Genomic DNA, 22591 nt, shown 5'->3' on the forward strand with positions numbered 1-22591 from the left:
TCTGGTGCATTTACTTCAGGCTCAGATGTACAAATGTAAATCAAGGTAAACCTAAGGTGCTCAATTTATGGCTTAAGAGACACAGGTATTTTTTGGGGGCACTTACCTCAGTGTTTTACTGTCAAGTGGCCAAAGATTATCTTTGATATGCTCCTATCAGGTCCTAATCAGACCAGTGTCCAACTCTCAGATGATATTCTCAGAATCCAATTTGGTTGTTTAAGTAAAACTTGTTTAGTCTCACTAAAGTGAGAGCTGATGCCTCGAGTAGATCTTTCCCAGATGATATTTTTTCAATTTTTTGGAGGCCTCTATAATGTTCAAGTTGAAGGGGATCTATGTAAGTCTAAGTCAATATTTCTTTTAAAAATGAAAAGCAAATTGATCCCAAGAAAAATGACTTACCCAAGGTTATAAACAGGTGTGTTGGTAAATGTTTAACAACTGACTCTCCAGGTGAAAAATATAAGGTAAGCAGGACAATTAAATATAAGCTTACTTTGTATTCTTGTTATTTTCTCCACCATTTTCTTAAGTCTAGACAGTTAACAAAACAAGAAATCAAGCTTTGATTTGTAAAAAGGTTCTTGAAAGGCAGTATGAGAGGGCAGCTAGGTGGTGTGGTGGATAAGAGCATTGGCCCTGGAGTCAGGAGGACCTGAGTTCAAATCTGCCCTCAAGCACTTAATAATTGCCTAGGGATTGGGCAAGTCACTTAACCCCATTGCCTTAAATAAATAACATTTAATAAAAAAAAAAACAGTATGAGCTAGCTCTAGCACACTAGTTACTGGCTCATACAGTGAGCACCTGGTAGAACTGGCAAGACTTGAATTCAGCTGTCTGGAACCGAAATCTGTTGTTCTTTCCCCTATATATCACATTGTCCCTGGAGACAGAGAAGCGTTAAATAGAACAAAACTCAAATTGATCGTTATGGGGAAGGTATTTATTGATGACCTTTTAAAGTATTACAAATAGGCAATTTACTACTTACACTGTAGGTAAAGAAGGTAACTGAACAACATGGGAAATAGTTTTATATGAAGATACACATTTCAAATGTCAGTGCATTTTACTTTCCATGATACATGTACATGTTTTGTGATAGATCAGTTTGCCAATATTATAGTGAAGGATCAACGCCTTTGTGAACAGAAATGTATAGGGGACTTAAATTTTCAAACTCTGCTCTGGGAGGTGTATCAGCTATTAAGATGGTTCTCTTAACACTGATGAGGTAGCAGAATTTCCCTTCCTCATGACTGGCTTGAGGGGCCTACATTTTTTGTGTTCTACAGCCTATCTAGATTTTATTTTTCCTTACCTTTTGCACTAGCCAAATCCCTCAAAGGGTCCTGAGATAGGAATTACTCAACATTTTGGGTCAGATTATATTAAAATCCATATATCTTATGGAATTTGCAATGAGATGTTGGCCAAATTTGATCTTGGGGCCAGTTAAGGTGATGAAATATATAGGTCTCTAAATCTGGAGAGAGGAGGACCTGAGTTCAAAATCTAACTTCAGATACTTACTAGCTAAATGATCCTGGCGAGTAATTTAATCTGCTTTAGTTTCCTCATATGTAAAATGGAGAGAACAGCCTACCTCCCACAGATGTTGTGTAAGTTAATATTCATAAAGAATTTAGAATAATGCTCAAGATCACACAGGTGACCCTAGGCAGAAGCAGGATTCAAAGCCAAGCATTTTAGTTCCAAATCCATTAATCCTTTCACCAGCTTGCAGACCAGTCATTATTGACTTTTCTCTCTTTCTCTTACCCTCCAAATCTAATGATTCTAAGACCTGTCATTTTACCTTTATAACATTTCTTGCATTCACCCATTCTGCCCTCTGACAGTCATCATTCTGGTTGTTATCGATTGTCCTTAATTATAAAAGAGGATTAAGACAAGAAGGGAAGTGCTTCCAATAGGAGCAAGTGAATTGGATTTAAATGAGGGTAGGTTTCTCCACCACCAGAACCATCTCAGTCTAGTGGCAGTATGGATCAGGATAACTGAGATGGCCCTGGGGGAAGTGGGAGACCTTGGATTTTTAAACTAAGGTCTTTAACAGGTTTCAGTTTGACTAAGGAAATGCCAATTCAGTGATTGAAGCTAGGTAAGAAGTAAAGCAAATTATGGTCCCACCTAGTCTAGGAAAAAAAAATTAGTCTGGCAAAGGTTAGACCCTCAGGGTTTCTGGTCAAAACTGAAACAATTGTTATTTACATTCATTTTGAGCCAATAGCTCAGATCACCAGGGTTTGGACCTATTTTTGGCTAATCAATGAGAGCCAGAGTGATCTGTATTTAAGGCAGGGTCTTTAAGAAATCCAGCCTGTAAACTCTGGAGATATCTCCTTACATCCAGACAACTGCAGTTATCCACTCTATGGTCTCCTAGTCACAACTATCTTTGTACCCCAATCCATCCTCCATTCAGATGACAAAGTGATCTAGGCCTGAATAAATTCAGACCTAATCATGTTTCCCTTCCTCCCATTCAATTTCAACGCAATTTTTTTTTTTTTTTTTGGTATTTAGGTCCTTTCACCTTTCCAGTCTTCTCACAATTTACACCCCAGTCTGCTGTGATCCTGTGCTCAGTATCTCTCCTCCTGACATTTTCTCTGGGATGTTTTCATCTCAGCCTCTTGGTTTCCTTCAAGAAGCCTTTTCTGGACCCCCTCGAGGGTTGGTGTCTTCCCTCTGTGGATCATCTTCAGTTTATCTTGAATACATCTTGTCGGTAAATCTTTCGTTTGCAAGCTGTCTCGCTCATCAGACCTTAACCTCCCCGAGAGCAGGGGCGGGCTTTTGTTTTCCTTTGCATGGTTTTGCACAGAGCCTGGCCCGTGGGAGACCTCTGATCCATGCTTCTGGATTAGACCGCGCTGACCAGTTTTGCCCCGGCTCTAGGGTACATCGGGCCTCGGGACACCAGAGGTGCCCATAAATGGCCGTGTGAAGGTCCCGGGGATGAGGGCCCGCGGCCCCCGTGGTGCAGCCCCCGTGGTCCAGCCAGGCGTCCGTCGGGAAGGCCGTGTGTGGGCAGCTGAGGAGCGGAGGCTTGGCCTGGTAAGAAGCAGGTGGCACCCCAAGCTGTGCGCGGCTGGCCCTGCGGCCACGCGGGCCTGGCAGCTCAGGGGCGGCTCTGGGATCCTCCCGGCAGCGGCTGGCGGAGCTCCCGGGCCCTCTCCCCACTTCATCCCCGTTCACCGCCGGGGCACCTGCCGGGGAGCCCCGGACACTCGGAGTCCAGTGCGGGGCTGAGGAGGCGTCGGGGACAGGACCCGACATCAACCGCCCCAACGGCCCGCCCCCGTCACGTGACGGGGGTGCGCGGCGCGCGGGGCGGCACTGCTGATTGGTCGGATGGCGGCGGCGCGGTGTTTGATGGGAAGGGGCGGCCGGAGCGCTCTGTCACTAGTGGCTGCTGCCTGCCGGGCGGGGGGAGGCTGCTGGCGACCGCGGCGGCGGCGGGCGAGCGTCGGGGCCGGGCTCGGCCCCCTTGGTGCAGGTAGAGCCGGGCAGGGGCGGGGACGGGGCGCGGCGGAGGGCGGCCGGGGATCTTGTCCCCCCCTCGGCTCTCTCTGGCCGCCCGGCCCCGCTTGGCCTAGGGGAGGAAAGGGCGGCGGCGGCGGCCGCACCCGAGGGGCCTGGCCGGGGCTGCCGCACACCCGCCTCCCCCTCTTTCCCCAGCTCGATGCTCAGCCCCCGGGTCGCCCTGGCCTGGGGAGGGGAGCAGAGCGGGCGGGCCTGGGGCCGGGGCCGGGCTGGCTCGCCGGGACCCTCCCCGGCCCCGCCTTTTCTGTTCTCTTGGAGCTTTTGGGAGACGGAGCGGGCTGGATGCGGGGGTCCCCTCGCCGCGGGCGGGGCGGGGCGGGGCGGCGCCCAAACTGCGGCCGGGCCAGCTCCGCCCGCCCCCGGCCCTGTCAGCCCGGCCCCGCCCGGCCCGCTCACCGGCCTCTTTATTTGGTCGCGCAGCCTGGCTGGGGGAGGGGCGAGCGGAGGCGGCGGGCTAGGTTGGGGTGGGCGTGGCCAGGGAGGGACCCCGGCTCCCCTCGGTGTTGCCCATGCCCGGCCGTGGAGACCAGGCTTAGACCCCTGCGGGCAACCGATTGCCCAGACGCGACAGCTCTCAGGGGATCCTTGACCTTAATGCTTCTAATTTTAGTTGCTTATGCAGCCCAGCTTCTTAGTCCTGCCTTCAGAACTCTGGCCCTCTTGTCATCACTAGCAGAAAAACACTAAAATGACATAATCATTTTATTTAGAATGTTGTACCATCTAGTTTTCCTACGAATCGCATAGAAACCATTCTAACAGGAGCTTCATTAGGATACAAATAAGGAAAAGTTTCAGAGGAAACACTGAAACTGAGTCTAGCAAATTTAGGAATCTTTTGAGAGTCAGGGCACCCCACTCCCTTGTGCTTTGCATGTGTTTTGTATGTACCTATATAGGTATATATATATATATATATATATATATATATATATACACACACACACACACACACACACACACACACACATTAAGTATCTGTTTTTTGCCTTCTATGTTAACTTAAGCTTCTTGTGGGCAGGGACTGTATTAGCTTTGTCTTTGTTCCCGGTGCCTAGCGTATGAATGAATCCAAATTGGATTTATTTACTCTAGAAAGCTTTCCTTAAGTGCATGTTTCCTTTAGAATCTTAAATTGTATTGGAATACTGGCCTTCTGACCTCTGACCACAGGTTTTTTTCCTCTGGAAAGACCATTTAATCTTTTTCTCTGTTAAAAATTTTGCAGTGTTTAATTTTAAAACTTAAATTTTAAAGGCACACTCAACAGTGAAACCAGTTGTCTTTTGACCCGACTTAAAGCAAAATATCAATAGCTGACAAATACATAAGTATCAAATAGGCTTTTGTTTTATAGAAATATACAATACATTAATATATATATATATATGCATCCTATACATAGTACAATAAAATGTACATATATATTATAAAACATACCCAATACAACAGTATATTTATCATTTATTTAAGAAGCAAATAATCTTTTATTTCCTTTTAGTCCTTAATGTCACAGTGAAGAGGTGACACATACATACTTGTTGCATGGTTGAAAATTGGATCATTTTTTAAGATAACCCAAAAATATCCTTTAAAAGGTTTTCTTTTGGGGGCAGCTAGGTGGCTCAGTGGATAGAGCACCAAACTTAGAGTCAGGAGTTCCTGAATTCAAATCCAGCCTCAAACACTTAATAATTACCTAGCTGTGTGGCCTTGGGCAAGCCACTTAAACCCATTCATTGCCTTACAAAAAACCCCAAACAAACCCCCCAAAATAAGGTTTTCTTTTGTTGTAAAATTTCAGATAAATGAAGGTTCTGGCAATAAATTAACAGAATTGTAGTATAGTAAGTCATTTTAGAGCATATTTGCTTTTTGAAGTATTAGGCTTTTGTGGTAAATCGTCTTGAATCTTAATTTGGGTGCTTAAGAAATACTTGGTGTATTGCAGGACATTCTTTGAAATTTGATGAATTAAATGAACCTAGCCAATGTAAATCTTTTTTAGTGCCCCCTCCCCCAAAACCTATGGGAGTATATTAATAAAATAGGGTAATTTTATTTTTATTTTTTACATTAGAGAAAACTTTACTTGATATGTGAAAAATTTGTAACTAAAGCTTTTGACTATCATTGTTATTTGCTGTACTAGTACTCACTTAAGAAGATACTGTTATTGATCTACTCTGAATACTATTTTGGTTAAGAATATGAATATCCAGGCCCAAAGATTTTATTTATTTTGAGTTTTATAATTTTTCTAGGCCCAAAGATTTTGAATTATAATTTCAAATCTGAAATTTACAAATAACATCTTAAAGTAATTAATTAAAATAGTGAGTTTAATTACATATTGGCAAATGCATGATTTGAAAAGTTAAGTCAAGACCTTGAATTATGTACACTGACACTTGAACAGGAATAGAGGAAAATCTTTGCGTGTTCTTGAGCGAGAGCTTCATTGGATTTATCATCTCCTGATCTCCTGATCCTTGGCAAGTGAGTTAGATATTGAAATAGTAGAGAGATCTGATCTTGCATATTTTCCATGAGGGTGTTTTAAGCTGGAGTAAACCTTGAGATTGGATGTGAGAATTGATGAAAGTGTACACTTTGTTTTCATGTGTTATAATGCATTGGCTCTTGCATATGGATTTAAATTGACTGCTTATATGTTTATTCCACTCCTTTTATTTTGAAATTTATATAGAAATTGTTTAGGCTGGATTATGATCATTTTTAATCTGTGAACTGGCAAAAATTTTGGCATTCACTGACCTTTAACTGTCCAAGTATTAGCTGCTTTGGAACACAGATAGTAACTTGTTCAATCTCTCTTTTAAAAATGTATCTATTGGGCAGCTAGGTGGTGGCTTAGTGGATAGACTATCGACTCTGGAGTCAGCAAGGGTCTATGTTCAAATGTAGTCTCAGACACAGAATAATTAATTACCTACCTGTGTGACCTTGGACAAGTCTCTTAAACCCATTGCCTTGCAAACCCCCCTAAAAATATGTGCCCATGAAACTAATTTAAAAATTAGTTTTAAAAAATTTAAAAAAATTTAAAATTTAAAAAATTAAAAAAAATTCCCATGACCTTGGAGTACTTTAGAAATACTCTATCTAGTCCAGTTGTTTTCAAAGTATGGTTAGGGACCCCTAGAGTGGGGAGCTTGGGACTTTCTTAATAATAAGACTTAAATTTTTAATACTGTAACTATTAATAAATATAACCCACTAATAAAAACTCTTTGAAGGAATGGCTTCTATTAATTTTAAGGAATAAAAAAGGGATTCTGAGACAAAAAAGTTTGACAACTGTTGAGTCCAGTCCTTTGCTTTCATAGAGGAGGAAAATGAGTCCCAGAGAATACTGTGCGCAGAGGCACAAAGCTAGGATGTAGGCAGAGCTAGGATTGAAACCCAAGTTTTCTGCTTTTGATCTAGATTCTTGGGGTGTTTTGTCCTGGCACCTGCCAGGTCTGTTCTTGGAGTATTTGTCATGGGAGGGAGTGAATCACTGGAGAGACAGTGGAGGCATTGCTGGAACTTAGCCACAGAGTGGTTGACATTGATAGAAATATGGGGAAGAGGGATGGGTTTTGGGAGAAAATGAATTCTGTTTTGGATGTGTATAATTTTGGGCATGAAACATCCAAGTGGAGATCTCTAATAGGCAGTTGGTATTGTTGGATTAGAATTTAGGTGAAAGATGGGGCTGAATAGGTCAAACTGAGACCTGGAAAGACCTTAGCTTAAAAAAATTTGAAAGTGCAGTCTTCCACTGCATCCAGGGCCATCTCCAGTAGTCCTGGTTTATATCTTGACTCTTGGGAAAAAGTGAATCAGATCTTGTCCCAGAGGTTCTTTGCAAAGCTTCCTCTGTACTTGATCCTTTATCTCTTCAAACTAACACCTCTCATAATCAAATTCCCTGGAAATAAAATTCTCTACATCTTTGGTATCAAATTCAAATAGAAGGAGGGGAAGTTACTAAACCAAACATAAGGATTTTTTGGTAAGTCACATAATGTCTTAGAATATGTTTACATAGAGATTTATTATTTTTTTTCATGAATACATCAGCACATTAAAATCAGGGAGAAACTATTTTATTCTGGTTCTGGGACTTGGGACACTTGAATGTGTAGGTTGAGTGTATGACACCTCTGTTCTATATACTATATATTTTTTAGATTTCTAACTTCCTTCATGAATTAGATAATGTAACTTGTAGGAACACTCAATAAGTCAACTTTTATTAAGCTCCTAGTATATACCAGGTCCTGTGCTAAGTGCCAGGGATACAAAAAGAAGCACAAGACAGTCCCTGCCCTTAAGGAACTTAAAAGTCTTTTTTCAACTCCTTAAATGTTAGGGTTCTCACCTTTCTCAAATGTTTTTATTTATATATTATGTATGTGTGTGTGTGTGTGTGTATTTATATATATATCCTGGCCAGGTTAATTGGAAGAGAGATGGATAGCTTAGCTATGAATATGTGATAGTACTTTATCAATTTACCAAGTTGTGAACTAAGTCCTTTTATATCTTTTGCCTACCCACTAGTTGAAAACCAATTGAAGAGAGCCATAAGGCCAATAGGCAAAGAACTGTAGGGTACACACCCACAAAATAATTTATATTTAGTTTTTTGTTTTAGGTTTTTGCAAGGCAAATGGGGTTAAGTGGCTTGCCCAAGGCCACACAGCTAGGTCTGAGACCGGATTTGAACCCAGGTACTCCTGACTCCAAGGCCGGTGCTTTATCCACTACACCACCTAGCTGCCCCTATATTTAGTTTTGAAGATGTTCACATTTATACATATTTATGTTTAAATTTTGCAACAACTTTTCCAGTTTCATTTTTTAAGAAGTAGTTTACCTATACTAAGTACTGTATACCTATCTTGGCACTGATAAGAAGTCTGTTTTCTTATAACATTATCATGAATTTTGGCTACATATTCTTTAGTTTATGGCAAGACTGCCCCATTACTTACCCTATAACTCTCTGAACATAAATTGGTGAAATTCAAACACATACAATTGACCTTGGGTCCAAAATTTTTAATTTCCAGCATGTTGTTATGATTATTTCAGTTTTACTAAGAAATCAAATACTATATCCTGTAAATTCTCCAATTCACCTTTTTTTAATTCTCATTATTTGAAGGCCAAAGGTGGTATTCCGATTTTATATTTTTGACTGTTGCAGCATGATTAAAAGAATAGTGTCTGACATATCCTACAAGTATTAGAATGGAAAATAGTATGAAAAAGATAACCTACTAAGTTTAGAGGCTTTGTATGCAAAACCTTTACTTGAGCCCTTGATAACTTCTCAAGCTGCCTGAACTTATTTTTTATATAGCTCCCTTAGAAAATAGCTTATTTACATATACTTTGCCTGCATATCATCTCTACTTAGTAGATTTTCAGCCATCCGAAATTTCTTTTGCATATATTTTGTATTTACTTACCTGTGACTGTGTAGCATCTTTGAGAGTAGGGAGAATCTTGATTTTTGTCCTAGAATCCCCAGCTGCTTGCTTATTCCTGATATCTTAGATCTCTAACTTCCTTCATGGTTTAGATAATGTAACTTGTAGGAACAGTTGCTTAATAAGTGGTCATTCATTCCTAAATTGTCACAATTTTCAAATTTGTCAGAATAAATGGGTTTTTACAGTGTTTATTGGCATTATAACTTAGAAGTTTAGAATAAATGGTAGCTATATTTCATACGTTTAACATGAAAATAAATAAACACATACTTTATTTTTAGCTGTGAATTCCATTACAAAATTAATGAAAGACATCAGTGTATCCTGTCTTCACAGATAAAAGATGGGTGGATTATTTTCTCGATGGAGGGTAAGTTTTTAATTCTTTAAACTAGTTCTTAAGACTTGAGATAATAATCTGAAAAAAACATTTACAAAACTCTGTTATGTGGTATAGGATAGAATATTAATTGTATATTACCTGTAAACCTTGATTTTTCCCACTTTTTTGTGTTCTTCTTTTTGACTTTTTATTTGATTAGTCTTTTTTTCCCCAATTGTTAAATGTTTATTTATTTGACTTTGCTTTTAGAAAAGTTCAAATCAGTAGCTGTCTAATAACTCAGGCATTCCTTGATTTAATAAAATGAATAGTTGACATTTATATGATGTTTTAAAGATTGAAAACCAGTTTGTCAAAATAATTTCATTTTGCCCTCATGATAACCTGTGATATGGAGATAATGATTTTCTACCGACATGAAACTAAAACTCACAGCTGTGAAGTAACTTTCTTGGGTTCACAAAATTAGGACTCAAGTCCTGGTTTTAAATAGGATAAATCAGAGATAATATTACAGGGAAGTCATTAAGGGAGATTGGGAAAGACTTTTTGTAGAAGGTGGGATTTTAGCTGGAAAGTGAAGGATTTCAGAGAAGTCAGAAGGCAGAGTTGAAGAGGCCCAGAGTTCTAGGCATGGAAGATAACCAGTGTAATGCACAGAGTGTGGAGATGGATGTTATATGAGAGGAACATCAAGGAGAGCATTGTTACTGGATCCTAGAGTACTTGGGCAGAGGGGAGAGGAATAAGGTATAAGAAGACTGGGAAGGTAGAAAAGGGGTCAGGTTATGAGGGGTTTAAGAACCAAATATAAGATTTAGATTTGATTCTGGAGGTAATAGGGAGCCACCAGAGTTTATTGAATCAAGGGATTTATATTGTCAGACTTGAGCTTTAGGAACATCAGTTTGCTAATTAAGTGGAGGATGGATTGGAATGGGGAAAGACTTGAGGCAGAAGATCAACCAGCTGCCTCTTGCAGTAATCTAGATTTGAGGTGATAGTGGACCTGCATCAAGGTGATTGCGATTTCAGGGGAAAAAAAGGGTGTTTGTGTGTGTGTGTGTGTGTGTGTGTGTGTGTGTGTGTATGAAAGATGTAATAAACGTAGAAATGAGAGGGGTAACCAGTTGATTGGCTATTGAGGACTAGGTAGGACTTCTAGGTTGTAAGTCTGGATGACTAGAAAAATAGTGATACCCTCAACAGTGATAAAGGGAAATGGAGGGAGTGTTGGTGCATTCTTTTTTCTATTTTCTGTAGAAGCTGACAAGCAGCAAAGTATGAATTAATTCTTTGCTGCTTGTGCTAGTTTTGGCCTAAAAATTAACACCAAGAAAACATAGGTGCTTCATTAGTCAACACCACACTATCCTTAGGTGGAACCATTGGTTTACAGCAAATGGAAAAGTTTTGAATACAGTGCATAAGTTCATTTACCTTGGCAGTATACTTTCTAGGGCAGTGCACATTGATAATGAAGTTGACACATGCATTGTCAGAGCTAGTTCAGTGTTTGGGAGACTCCTGAAGAAAAGTGTGGGAGAAAAGAGATAGTTGACTCCCTGTCAAATTGAAGATCTACTTTTGCTGATCTCAGTCCACCAGCACCATATCAGGAAACTGAATCATTTCCATTTAAATTGTCTTAAGAAGAATCTGAAGCTCACCTGGCAGGATAAAATACTAGACACTGAGGTCCTTTCTTAAGCTAAACTGCCAAGAACCACACTCTGCTACAGAGAGCACAACTATGATGGACTGGCTGCATTGTTCAAATGCCAAATATATGCTTGCCAAAAAGACTGTTTTATGAAGAACTCACACAGGACAAGTGCTCACAGGAGGATCAAAAGAAGCTAGATAAGTATCTTCTCAAGATCTTTCTTAAGAACTTAGGAATTGGGGTGGCTAGGTGGTGCAGTGGATAGAGCACCGGCCTTGGAGTCAGGAGTACCTGGGTTCAAATCCAACCTCAGACACTTAATAATTACCTAGCTGTGTGGCCTTGGGCAAGCCACTTAACCCCATTGCCTTGAAAAATCTAAAAAAAAAAAGAACTTGGGAATTGCTTATGCAATGTGGGAGACACTGGCACAGGACCACCCAACATGACATTCCCTCATCAGAGAGGGTTCTGTGCCCTGTGAGCAAAGTAGACTTGAAGTAGTTCATAGGAAATATGAGATGCTCAAGTTTAGAGAACTCACTGCAAATATTCAGATAGACTATTTGTACCCGACTTGTGGTAGAGCATTCTGAGCTTGTGTTGGACTGATCAGCCTTAGTTTGACACAATACATTTTGACTCTTAACATAATGATCTCATTTTATTCCTCTTTGAGAACAAAGGACAACAACCAACCAAAAGGAAAATTAGGAAGAGAGGAGTTAACATTTGGAAAAAAGAATATAAGTCATACAGTTTTAGATGTCCAATAGGCAGTTGGCGATGTGAGACTGGAATTCAGGAGGGAGATTAGGACTGAATAAATAGATCTGAGAATCATTTGTGTAGAAATGCCCGTTGAATCCAAGGAAACTGTTGAGATCACCAAGAGAAGTATAGAGAAGAGAAGAGAAGAAAGACATAGCTTTGGGAGATCTTTACTATTAAAGGATTGTGACCCTTTTAGATCAGGGATGGAAATGACCAAAATCTTTTGGTCAAGTTCTGCCAAGGCAACTGTAGATAGGACTTGAAGTTCTATAAACTTTTTAGGGGTGAATTAATGAAATATTTGACCAAAAAAAGGCTAATTTTTAAGTTGATAATTTTGTATGACCTGCAGATGATATTAGAAATATCCAAATGATCCTTGGCAGGAAAAAAAAAGTTTCCCACCTGTGCTATAGATAGATAAAGATTCAGCAAAGGAGACAGAGAAGAAGCAATCAGACAAATAGGAGGAGACTCAGGAGAGAGAGCAATGTCATGAAAACCTATAGGTGAGAGTATTAAAGAGAAGGGGGTGATTGACAGTTTCAAAGAAAGGGTTGATGACTGAGAAAAGATCATTTCAATTTGTCAATGAAGAGATTGTTGGTAAACTTGGAGAGAGCAGGTTCAGTTGAAGATGATGTAGAGAGGAAAAGAAATGGAGGCTTGAATTGTAGAGAATGTTTTTAAGTTTAACCACAAAAGAGAAAAAGAATAGCTAGGATGATAGCTAATAGAGATGGATGGATTAAGTGAAGGTTTTTTGAGTATAGAAGAGACATGGAAATTTTTGTAAACATTAAGGAAGCAACTGGTAGACAGGAAGAGAGTGGGGGAAAAGTGAGACTGGAAATGATAGAAGGGAAATTTTATAGAGAAGACAGGATGGAATTGGATTACTTATGTGTGTGTGTATAGAGAGGTTTGCCTTGGAAAGGAGAAGGAAGGATTACCTCATGTGAAGTGGGTAAAAGGAGGGGATGGTAGCAGAAACTATCTGAGTGATATGAGATGAATTCAATAACTTGAGTTCAATTATGTGGCAGTTCTCTCTTCATGGGGAAAAGGAGGGATCTTTTAGCAAATGGTCTCAATTTTTTCCAGTGAAATATATAAGGCAAATTTTCAGGTGACATGATATTGGTGGGGGGAACTTTTATATATAAGGATATAAATCGTATATAAAGAGGAGTTGTGAGGAAGAATGAAAAAAGGGTTAGGAAATATCTTAAGAAGGAATGCTGAGTCAATTAGGAAGATATAAAAGAATTGTATTGCAGTGAGGGACCAGTTGAAATTATGTAACAAGCTTGTGTACTTGCTGGCTTCAGTCAGCTTGCTTTTGTGATTTTTTCCAGCTTCATTCAGAAGGACCACATGTAGAGAAATAGGGTAGTGAATGGTGGGAGTGATCTAAGACAATAAGAGGACAAGAGACTTTATAGAAATGAATAGTGTAAATTTAAATTTATCCATTAAGGGGTAATGATGGGGATGGGAAAATTTATCTAGCCTAGGGTTTTTTAATCCTTCATTTTTGAAGATCTGTGACAACAGGGAGGTGATGCCATGATGTGAATTGGATTTAAGTGTGTGTGTGGGGGTACTGTGTTAAAGTCACCAGCCTCACTTTCTCCTCCAGAATCATCTGGGTTCAGTGACCAGATATGAATCAGGACAACTGAAGATGAATCTGAATATGAGACAATCAGTTAAGTGTTTGAGACTGGATTGGAACTCCAGTCCTCCTTAATCTAAGGCCAGTGCTCTCTTCACTGCATCACCTAGCTGAGATCTTGGAAATAACTGAGTTGAGAATTGGAAATCATTGTGTGTACAAAGAACAGGGTTTATACAAGGTAGAGGGAGAAGTTGAAAGACAATAGTTTTTTAATTATATAAATATTTTGTTTTCCAATTATATACAATAGTTGTTTCTATCAATCATTTTTTAAAAAGGTTTTGAGCTTTACAAATTTTTTTCTCCCTCCTTCCCTTCCCTTCCCTCCCCCTTCTCTTCAACAGAAGGCAATCTAATATAGATTTTACATTTGCTTCCATGATATGCATAATTCAAAATCGAATGTGTTGGGAGAAGAAACAGATCTAAAAGGAAGAAAGAAAACATTAAGAATTGGAAAAATTACATAATATATAAGGCACTTTTTAAAAACTGAAGATAATAATCTTTGGTTTTTGTTTAAACTACACACTTCCTTCTCTGGATATAGATGGTATTCTCCATCTCATATCCCCTAAAATTGTTCTTGATTATTGCACTGATGTAGTAAGCAAGTGGAAAGACAACAGATTGTGATTAGAGGGGGATTTAAGAGTTCATGAATATGGAAGTGATACATTTCTGGGAGATAGCAAGATTAAAAAGTAGGACCATTTTTGTGGGGAGGGAAGTGAGTAAATTGCAAAACTAGGTCATTAGGGTGTTTGAGGGAGTGTCATTGTATATGGTGAAGTTCTCTAGTAGAAGGGCAAGAGCTGTGAAAGAGAAGAGGAGGACTGAGCCAGGCTCTGAACGTATTTAGTAGAGAAGGGGGAAAGCCCTAAAGGTGGAAAGATGGCAGCTACCAGAAGCTTGATTGTTGGAAGATATGAACTAGCAGAATTAAAGGAGAAGTTTTTGAATAACTGAAGTAGGGAGTAGAGGGAAACCCTGAAAGTGGTAGTGCCAAGATGCCATACTTATTAAATTCATTTTATTTATAATTCTTTTTTAAAGTCTAGTTTTCTTCTCAGATATTTTAGATCTCAGCTTTATTTTAAAGTTATTTGGAATGAAATGTTATATGTAATTGGATATTGTATCTCTGAGTAAATGTATGTGCAAAATCTTCATTAAATTGAATGGAAGAAAAAAATCTTGGGCGCTTAAAACAATTGAATGAGTTTACAAAAGTTAGGTAGCAACATTTGTAAGGGAATTTTATTTAATGGTCATGTATTTGGGGAAGATAATACAAAATTTTTATCTGGTGAATTAAAAATATGTGGTTGTCATTTTTAAATACAAGAGCTGGAATTATTCAATGAATGACTAGACAATTTGCTTATTATTTCTGTTAAGAATATCTGAATATGGGGGCAGCTAGGTGGCACTGTGAATAGAGCACTACTCCTGGAGTCAGTAGGACCTGAGTTTGAATTGGACCTCAGACACTTATTACTTATTTAGTTTTGTGACCTTGGACAAGTCACCTAACCTTGCAAAAAAAATCTGAATATGAATTTCATAATGTAGAATTTAATCTTTGATTGATAGTGAAGAAATATAATAAATAGCAAAATGGAAATGTATCCTTTACCCTGCCTAGCTTTTAATTTCATTTCTTTTTTTTTTGCAAGGCAATGGGGTTAAGTGACTTGCCCAAGGCCACACAGCTAGGTAATTATTAAGTGGTCTGAGGCCGGATTGGAATTTTCAGGTACTTCTGACTCCAGTGCTGGTGCTCTATCCACTGAGCCACCTAGCTGCCCCACACCCTACATTTCTTATGCTAAGTGCTAAGCATGGATTTTCTCAAAGATGTATTAGACATCTTAGCATATTTGAATTTATCTCACTCTTCAATGGATTATTAAAATTGTAAAACCCAAGCTTTTACCTAAAGTATTATTGCTTCCTTTATGAAAAATACTGATGATAGTAACTAATATTCAGTTTTTAGACTTGCATATCACTTTACATTTGTTCCTCACAACACCTCTATGAAAGGTCATCATTCTTATTTTATGAATGAGGGAATTGCAACTGAAAATGTTAAGTTACTTTCTCAGGGTTGAACAGCTAGTTGGTATCCAAGGTATGATTCAAACTCAGGTCTTCCTGAGGGCTAGTTTGGTACACTACAATGCTTAACTGCCTTAAAAGCAAAATAGTTTTTTGTCTTGTAGAAAAGCAACTAAAGAATATTTTAGAAAAACAAGGCAGAACTGAATTTATTTTTATTAGTTTTCATTATTTTGTAAGATTTTAAATGCTCTTCCAGAAAATAAGATTTTTTAAAAAAGAATTGATTCTTATTTAAAAGTTAAATCACTTGAAGGTTTAAATTGCTTATTTTGGTTATTGTAGAAAATAAATAATTTTATTTTTCCAATTATGAAATTGTTTTTCAGAGAGACTTGAGGAAGACAATTTTACTTTTATGAGAATTAAATATCTTTTGTATTTTGAAGAAAAAGATAGTGGCTATAAAATGCTTTTCATATCTCATAAGAATTTTTGTTTATTAGAAAATCATTTTTATTTGATAGTTACTCTTTTATAAGCACAAATGAATCATAACTATGATTACTTAGAAACACATTGATAATATTAATGCATTACGATATTTGGGAACATTTAAACTTAGGTCAAGATAAATGTCTTTTGGTTTAATATTTTCTGGTGCATAGATACAAATATTTTTACCGAATGTGAAAGTAGGTTTTTTAGTGACAAGTTCTAATTTTCCATTCTCTGTTTTTCCTTCTGTAAACAGGCAAAACCTTCAACAGTAGAAGTTCTGGAAAATATAGATAAGGTATGTTCTTTAACCCTGAAGTATCTCTAAATCTAAATAGAAAGTTATTTTACTATTTGAAAAGTAACATCTAGTCATAGAAACAAACCTGATCTACAAAATTAAGAGTTATATTAGTAAGAAATAAGTTGAGTAAAAACCTTGATGTAATGTAATCTCAAAAAAAAATCAAATTGTACTAGGAGTCTAGAAGTCTGTGTCAGGTAATAGAACCTGTTAGAGTGAAATCAGATCTTTAGTATAGTGTAAATCAGCATTGCTGATAGAGTAAACTAAGTTTTAATTATATACGATTTTTCCCTTTGCACAGTTTTCAGTATCCCTTACCACTTCCTTTGAATATTCCTTTAGTATAAGGAGTCTTAACTTCATCTCTTTGAACTTGTGGTTTTAAAAAAAATGTTTTGATTATTATATTTAGATAGAGTAAATATAAATGATGACTAGATTAAAAAAACTGCTGGTTTTATGGATTTTTTATTTTTTTATTTTTAAAAAAATTTTTAGGTTGTTTTTTTTTTTTACAAGGCAATGGGGTTAAGTGGCTTGCCCAAGGCCACACAGCTAGGTAATTAAGTGTCTGAGGCTGGATTTGAACTCAGGTACTCCTGACTCCAGGGCTGGTGCTCTATCCACTGCGCCACCAAAGCTGCCTCTATGGATTTTTTTAAATGTCAATTTTCATTACATTTTCTAAAACCCAATTTCTTTCTGGTTCTATTATAATGTAATGGATTTATAATAATTTTTAATATTTATAATTATAAATTATAATTTAATATTTATAATAATTAGTTTTATTTTTAAAAGCATATGAAAACTTAAGGCATGAGTTTAGACTATTATCAGATCATATTGTCATTATCAAGCAGAAATGTGTTAATTTTTTAATAATAAACCATAATTAAATATTTAAATAGAAATATTTTGTAAATGGAAATATTATTTAGGAGAAAGTTATTTCTTATGTTTCAGTAGTTGTTTAATGTTTGGTTTTAGGTTCAATAACATGTGAAAATTCTCTCTCAATAGGAAATCCAAGCATTAGAAGAATTTAGAGAGAAAAATCAAAGATTACAGAAACTATGGGTTGGAAGGTTGCTCCTCTACTCCTCACTTCTTTACCTATTTACTTGCATAGTGGTATACTTCTGGTATCTTCCAGATGAATTTACAGCAAGACTTACCATGACACTCCCATTTTTTGCATTTCCATTGATGTAAGTAAATATATATTTCATTTTTCTTTTGTTGTTCTCTTTTCCCCAAATAGCAAGTTTCTTCTGGTCATTTCCTTTGATTGTGGATTAAATTATCAGTGAGGCTTCTTACAGACATTTGAATGCTTTGGGTTTGCTTTTTGAAAGTTTGAAGAATTTTACAAACATATGTATATGTATATACACTCACAACCCCACCCATACCCACATCTACATAAATGCTTATTTTTAAATAGAGCATCCAGTTTCCAAAAAACTAAACTTCCTGGAATGTGCTCACATGATATACTATGATGATTTTGAGTTCCATATATTTCTCCATACCTCCCTTACCAAGACAGCAAATAATCTGATCTAGGTTATACATGTACAATCATGTTAAACATATTCCAGCTTGATGGTACAATGGATCAAACACTGACCCTGGAGTCAAGAAGACCTCAGTTCAAATTTGACCTCAGATACTTGCACTAACTGTGTGACTTTGGACAAGTCATTTAACCCTGATTACCTTGCATTCAAGGCCATCTCCACTCATCCTAATTTATATCTGGCCACTAGACCCAGATCTTGAAGAGAAACTGAGACTGATGACTTAGCACAGCACCCCCTGCACTCAAATATATTTCATTTGCTTGTCTTGGCATCACCTCAGTAATAGCATTGCCTTCTTCGAGAACAAAGGACAGGCATTATTTCTATTAATCATGTTGTGAAAGAAGAATCAAAGCAAAAGAGAAAAAACCATGAGAAAGAAAAAAACAAAAAGTAAAAATAATATGTGTAGGTCTGTATTCAGAATCCATAGTTCTCTCTCTGGATGTGGATGGCATTTTCTATCACAAGTCATTTGGAATTGTGTGATCATTGTATTGTTGAGAAGAACTAAATTGATTACAGCTGATTGTCACCCATTGTTGCTATTAATGGTTAGGATATTCTCCTGGTTTTTCTCACTTCATTCAGCATCAATTCACATAAATCTTTCCAAGTTTTTTGAAATCCACCTCCTCTTGATTTATAGAACAACTGTATTCCATCATATTCATATATCACAACTTGTTCAATGAAGAAGGAAAAAAGGAGGCTCTCCATTGACTTATATTCCATTCCTTAAGAGCTAGGATGGGGAAAATATCATTGTCCTTGACTGAATTTCCTTTTCAGTCCAATTGGGATCACAAACTCATAGATTCAGAGCTTCAAAGCACCTTAAAGATCATTTATATATACTGCCTCATTTCTTATCTACTAAGCCTTAGCTCTCAGAACCAAGCCTTGACCTAAATCACTCTGGTTCATGTTCATAGACCAACAATAGGTCCTAGTCCAATCGCACTCTTTATTTGGGACTAATTACTCAGAGTGTTGTACATAGTAATTATTTCTGTTTTGGCCAGAAATCCTGAGGGTCTTCCCCTCCCAACCTGATTTTTTTTTGACTAGGTAAAAGAGGCTATTTTTGGCCTCATTTTTTTACCTAATCTTAATCACTGAATGGACATTTCCTCAGTCTTACTGAGACCTTCTAAAGACCTTTCCTTAAAAAGACCAGGATCTCCCAATTGCATGCAGGACTCACTGAAAGAAAAAGTCCTGATCTATATCTTGCCACTCGACCCAATGAAGGAAAAAAGTGTTACTTGCACAGTCCTCCTTCACTTAAATTCAATTTACATGCAAGTCATAGCATCACCTTTCTGATGTCATGGTCTTCCAGAAAAAGGACAAACAATATTCAAATTCATATTTTCCATCCTTTCTCCAAAAGATTTGTTTGAGCTAAGGGCATGTGGCATGTATTCTTTGGCATATTTTATGTTTCTGTAATAACTGGTTTAGGGTCAGTCAGATAGAGTACTGGGGAAATTGAGCTGTCTCAAAAAAAAACTTGTCTTGGGACAGCTAAGTAGCATAATGGATAGAGCATTGGCCCTGGAGTCAGGAGGACCTGAGTTCACATTGGCCTCAGACATTTAATAACTTGATAGCAGTGTAACCCTGGGCAAGTCACATAATCCCATTGTCTTGTTAAAAAAAAAAGCCAAAATGACTTTTCCTATTTTTATCTGGGGACTTTTTCTTTGTTTTGTTTTGTTTTTAATTTTTGCAAGGCAGTGGGGTTAAGTGGCTTGCCCAAGGCCACACAGCTTTCTGAGGCCAGATTTGAACTCAAGTACTCCTGACTCCAGGGCTGGTGCTCTATCGACTGAGCCACCTAGCTGCCCAAAACCATTTAATTCTGAAGGCAGTTGGATAGTCTTTACAACTATTTATGTTGTTTCCATGCTATACATTGATCAAAATTGAATGTGTTGAGAGAGAAATCATATCCTTAAGGAAAAAATAAGAAATAAGCAACAGCAAAATCACATAATAAGATGTTGTTTTTTTTTTTTAAAGGTAATAGTCTTTGTTCTTTGTTTAAACTCCACAATTTTTTCTTTGGATACAATGTGGTATTCTCCATCGAAGATATCCCAAAATTGTCCCTGATTGTTGCACTGATGAAATGAGCGAGTCCATTAGGGTTGATCATCACTCCCATGTTGCTATTAGTGTGTACAGTGCTGCTCTGGTTCTGCTCTTCTTGCTCAGCATCAGTTCATGCAAATCCTTCCAGGCTTTTCTGAATTCCCAATCCTCCTGGTTTCTAATAGAACAATAGTAGAACTGTAGAATTTTGATCCATATAAGTTCTTTTCAGGAATCAGAAAATAAACCCTGAAAAATTAGTTATATTTCTTCTGTAGTTTTCCCACCCAATTTTTTATGCATTGGGAAAGAAACTTAGGCACAGGAACTAAGCCTAGGTTATTGTCAGGATATGCTAGGTACTGTGTTAAATTATGGGAATACAACCCAAAAAGTTTTTTGGCTTCAAGAACTATATATATATTCAAATGGTGTAGACAACATGTAAATGACTAGTTAATCAACTTGCACTTTATTAAGTACTAATATGTGGTAAGCACAGTTGCTCAACTACACAGCTCAGTGGATACAAGGTTGGGGCTGAACTCAGGAAGACCTGAATTCCAATTTGGCCTCAGACATTTATTGTGAAACCCTGGGGAAATGACTTAACCTCTGTTTGCCTTGATCTATGGAGAAGGAAATGGTAAACTTCTCCAGTATCTTTGGCAAGAAAGCTCCATAAACAATGGAGATAGTCCACAAGGCTTCAATCAGACTCAACTGAATTACTGAACAACAAACCTGTTAGTCACTAAGTATTGGTGATCTAAAGGGAGGCATAAAACATCCCCCTCATCCCCTACCCCCTTCCAAGGAACTTACCATCTAATGGGAGAGAAAATATTTAAGCAATTATATACAGACAAGGTATATTTGCAGGCTAAGTTGGGGGTAGTCTCAGAGTGAAGAAGACACTAAGTTAAGGAACCCTGGGAAAAATTTCTTATAGAAGAAGGAACTTTATTTTGAGACTTGAAGAAGTCCCAATAATCAAGAGACAGAGATGAGGAGGGAATAGTATTCCAGTCATGGAAGACCAGTGAAAATACTCAGAATTTGGAAACTGTGAGTATGGAATAGCATAGAGGTCAGTGTTATTGGATCACAGCATGTGGATGTAAGGTAGGGAGAGACTGGGCTAAAACAGGATTTTAGATTTGATCCTGGAAGCAAAGTAAGCTACTGGAGTTTATTAAATAGGAGGTCAGTATGATAGCTAGGGAGACCAACTAACAGCCTATTGCAATAGTCCAAGTGTGAGTTGATGTGAGCTTTCATCAGGTGGTTACAGTGTTAGAAGAAATAAGGGGTGGTATGCAAAAGATGTTACAAAGGTAAAAATGACAGATCAGTCTAATTGATTGAATATAGGGGGAGAGATGAGGTTGGAGGGGATGCAGTGAGAGTGAGGAGTAGAATATTGCCATCCAGGTTCTAATCTGAGGAGGATAGTGGTGCCCTGTTAGCAATATTGTAGTTAAGAAGTTGGGAAATTTTTTTTGGGAAAGATAATGAATTCAGTTTTGAATATTCAATTCTAGATATATCTATATATATATATATATATATAGATATATATATATATATATATAGATATATATATGTATGTATGTATTGGGCATTTGAAGATATGAGAATGGAGGTTAAGTATATTTTATATGTATAGAGGAAGAAGGCAAAAGGGCAGAACCTGGGGGGGTGCTTATTGTAAAGGATGGGTGATAGTGGATGAAAATCCAGCAAAGAAATCAGAAGGAAGTCAGATAGAGGAAGGAGAAAGAATCAGGAAAGTGAGTAGTGTCATAAAAACCATGAGATGAGAAATTATCAAGGAGAAGGGTGATTTGACAGTTTCAAAGAGGATGAAGATTGACAAAAGACCCAAGATTTAGCAATTAATGAACAAATTTGTAGAGTATAGTTTTAATGAAGGAAGGCTAGACAGTCTTGTCAAGAAGTTTAGATTCAAAAGGGAGCCAGAGACATAGGATGATAGAGATAGATGGATCGAGTGAAGAGTTTTTTGAGGATGGAAAAGATGGGAATTTTTTTACTTTATAGGTAATAGGGAAACAGCAGACAGGGAGACTCTGAAGATAAATAAAAGAGTGAAGATGATGAGGGGACAATCTGAGAGGATGTATTAGAGTGGGATTACTTGTGCATGTAGAAGAATTTGCCTTGATTTCCTTTTTTACTTAAAATGGGAATGGTGACAGAAGGCATTTGAGTGATGTGAAATTAGGAATCGAGGAGATAAAGGAATTATCATGAACATGGATGAAGAACACTTGTGGGTGGTAGCCAAGATAGAGGGAATCAACATCTGGTTGTAGTTAAGGCTAGTGGAGGATTACTAGTTATGTGAAATGAATAAATTGAGGAACTGAGAGGTAAATGTTTCAGAGAATATCACTATATATATATGTTTATATTTTAGTTTCATTCTCTTTTTTGTAATTTTCTTAATTTTTTTTCCA

At 37.6% G+C, this 22591-nt stretch overlaps 1 protein-coding gene across 7 annotated transcripts in view; it reads left to right on the top strand.

Annotated features, from left to right (window-relative positions):
• The first annotated feature begins 3391 nt into the window (after positions 1–3391).
• Positions 3392–22591, top strand: part of LNPK (lunapark, ER junction formation factor) — a 108913-nt gene continuing 89713 nt past the window's right edge. For 2 of the 7 annotated variants that reach the window (XM_074215652.1, XM_074215653.1), the window contains exons 1-5: positions 3395–3532; positions 9371–9459; positions 13515–13583; positions 16372–16413; positions 17446–17633. In XM_074215652.1, the coding sequence (XP_074071753.1) occupies positions 9433–9459; positions 13515–13583; positions 16372–16413; positions 17446–17633 (326 nt within the window). In that variant the 5' untranslated portion in view covers positions 3395–3532; positions 9371–9432. Of the gene's footprint in view, positions 3533–9370; positions 9460–13514; positions 13584–16371; positions 16414–17445; positions 17634–22591 lie in introns of all 7 variants that reach the window. The other 5 variants (XM_074215646.1, XM_074215654.1, XM_074215649.1 and 2 more) reach the window with 5 other exon arrangements.

The sequence above is a fragment of the Macrotis lagotis genome, chromosome 1 (assembly GCF_037893015.1).
Source record: "Macrotis lagotis isolate mMagLag1 chromosome 1, bilby.v1.9.chrom.fasta, whole genome shotgun sequence".
Lineage (NCBI taxonomy): Eukaryota > Metazoa > Chordata > Mammalia > Peramelemorphia > Peramelidae > Macrotis > Macrotis lagotis.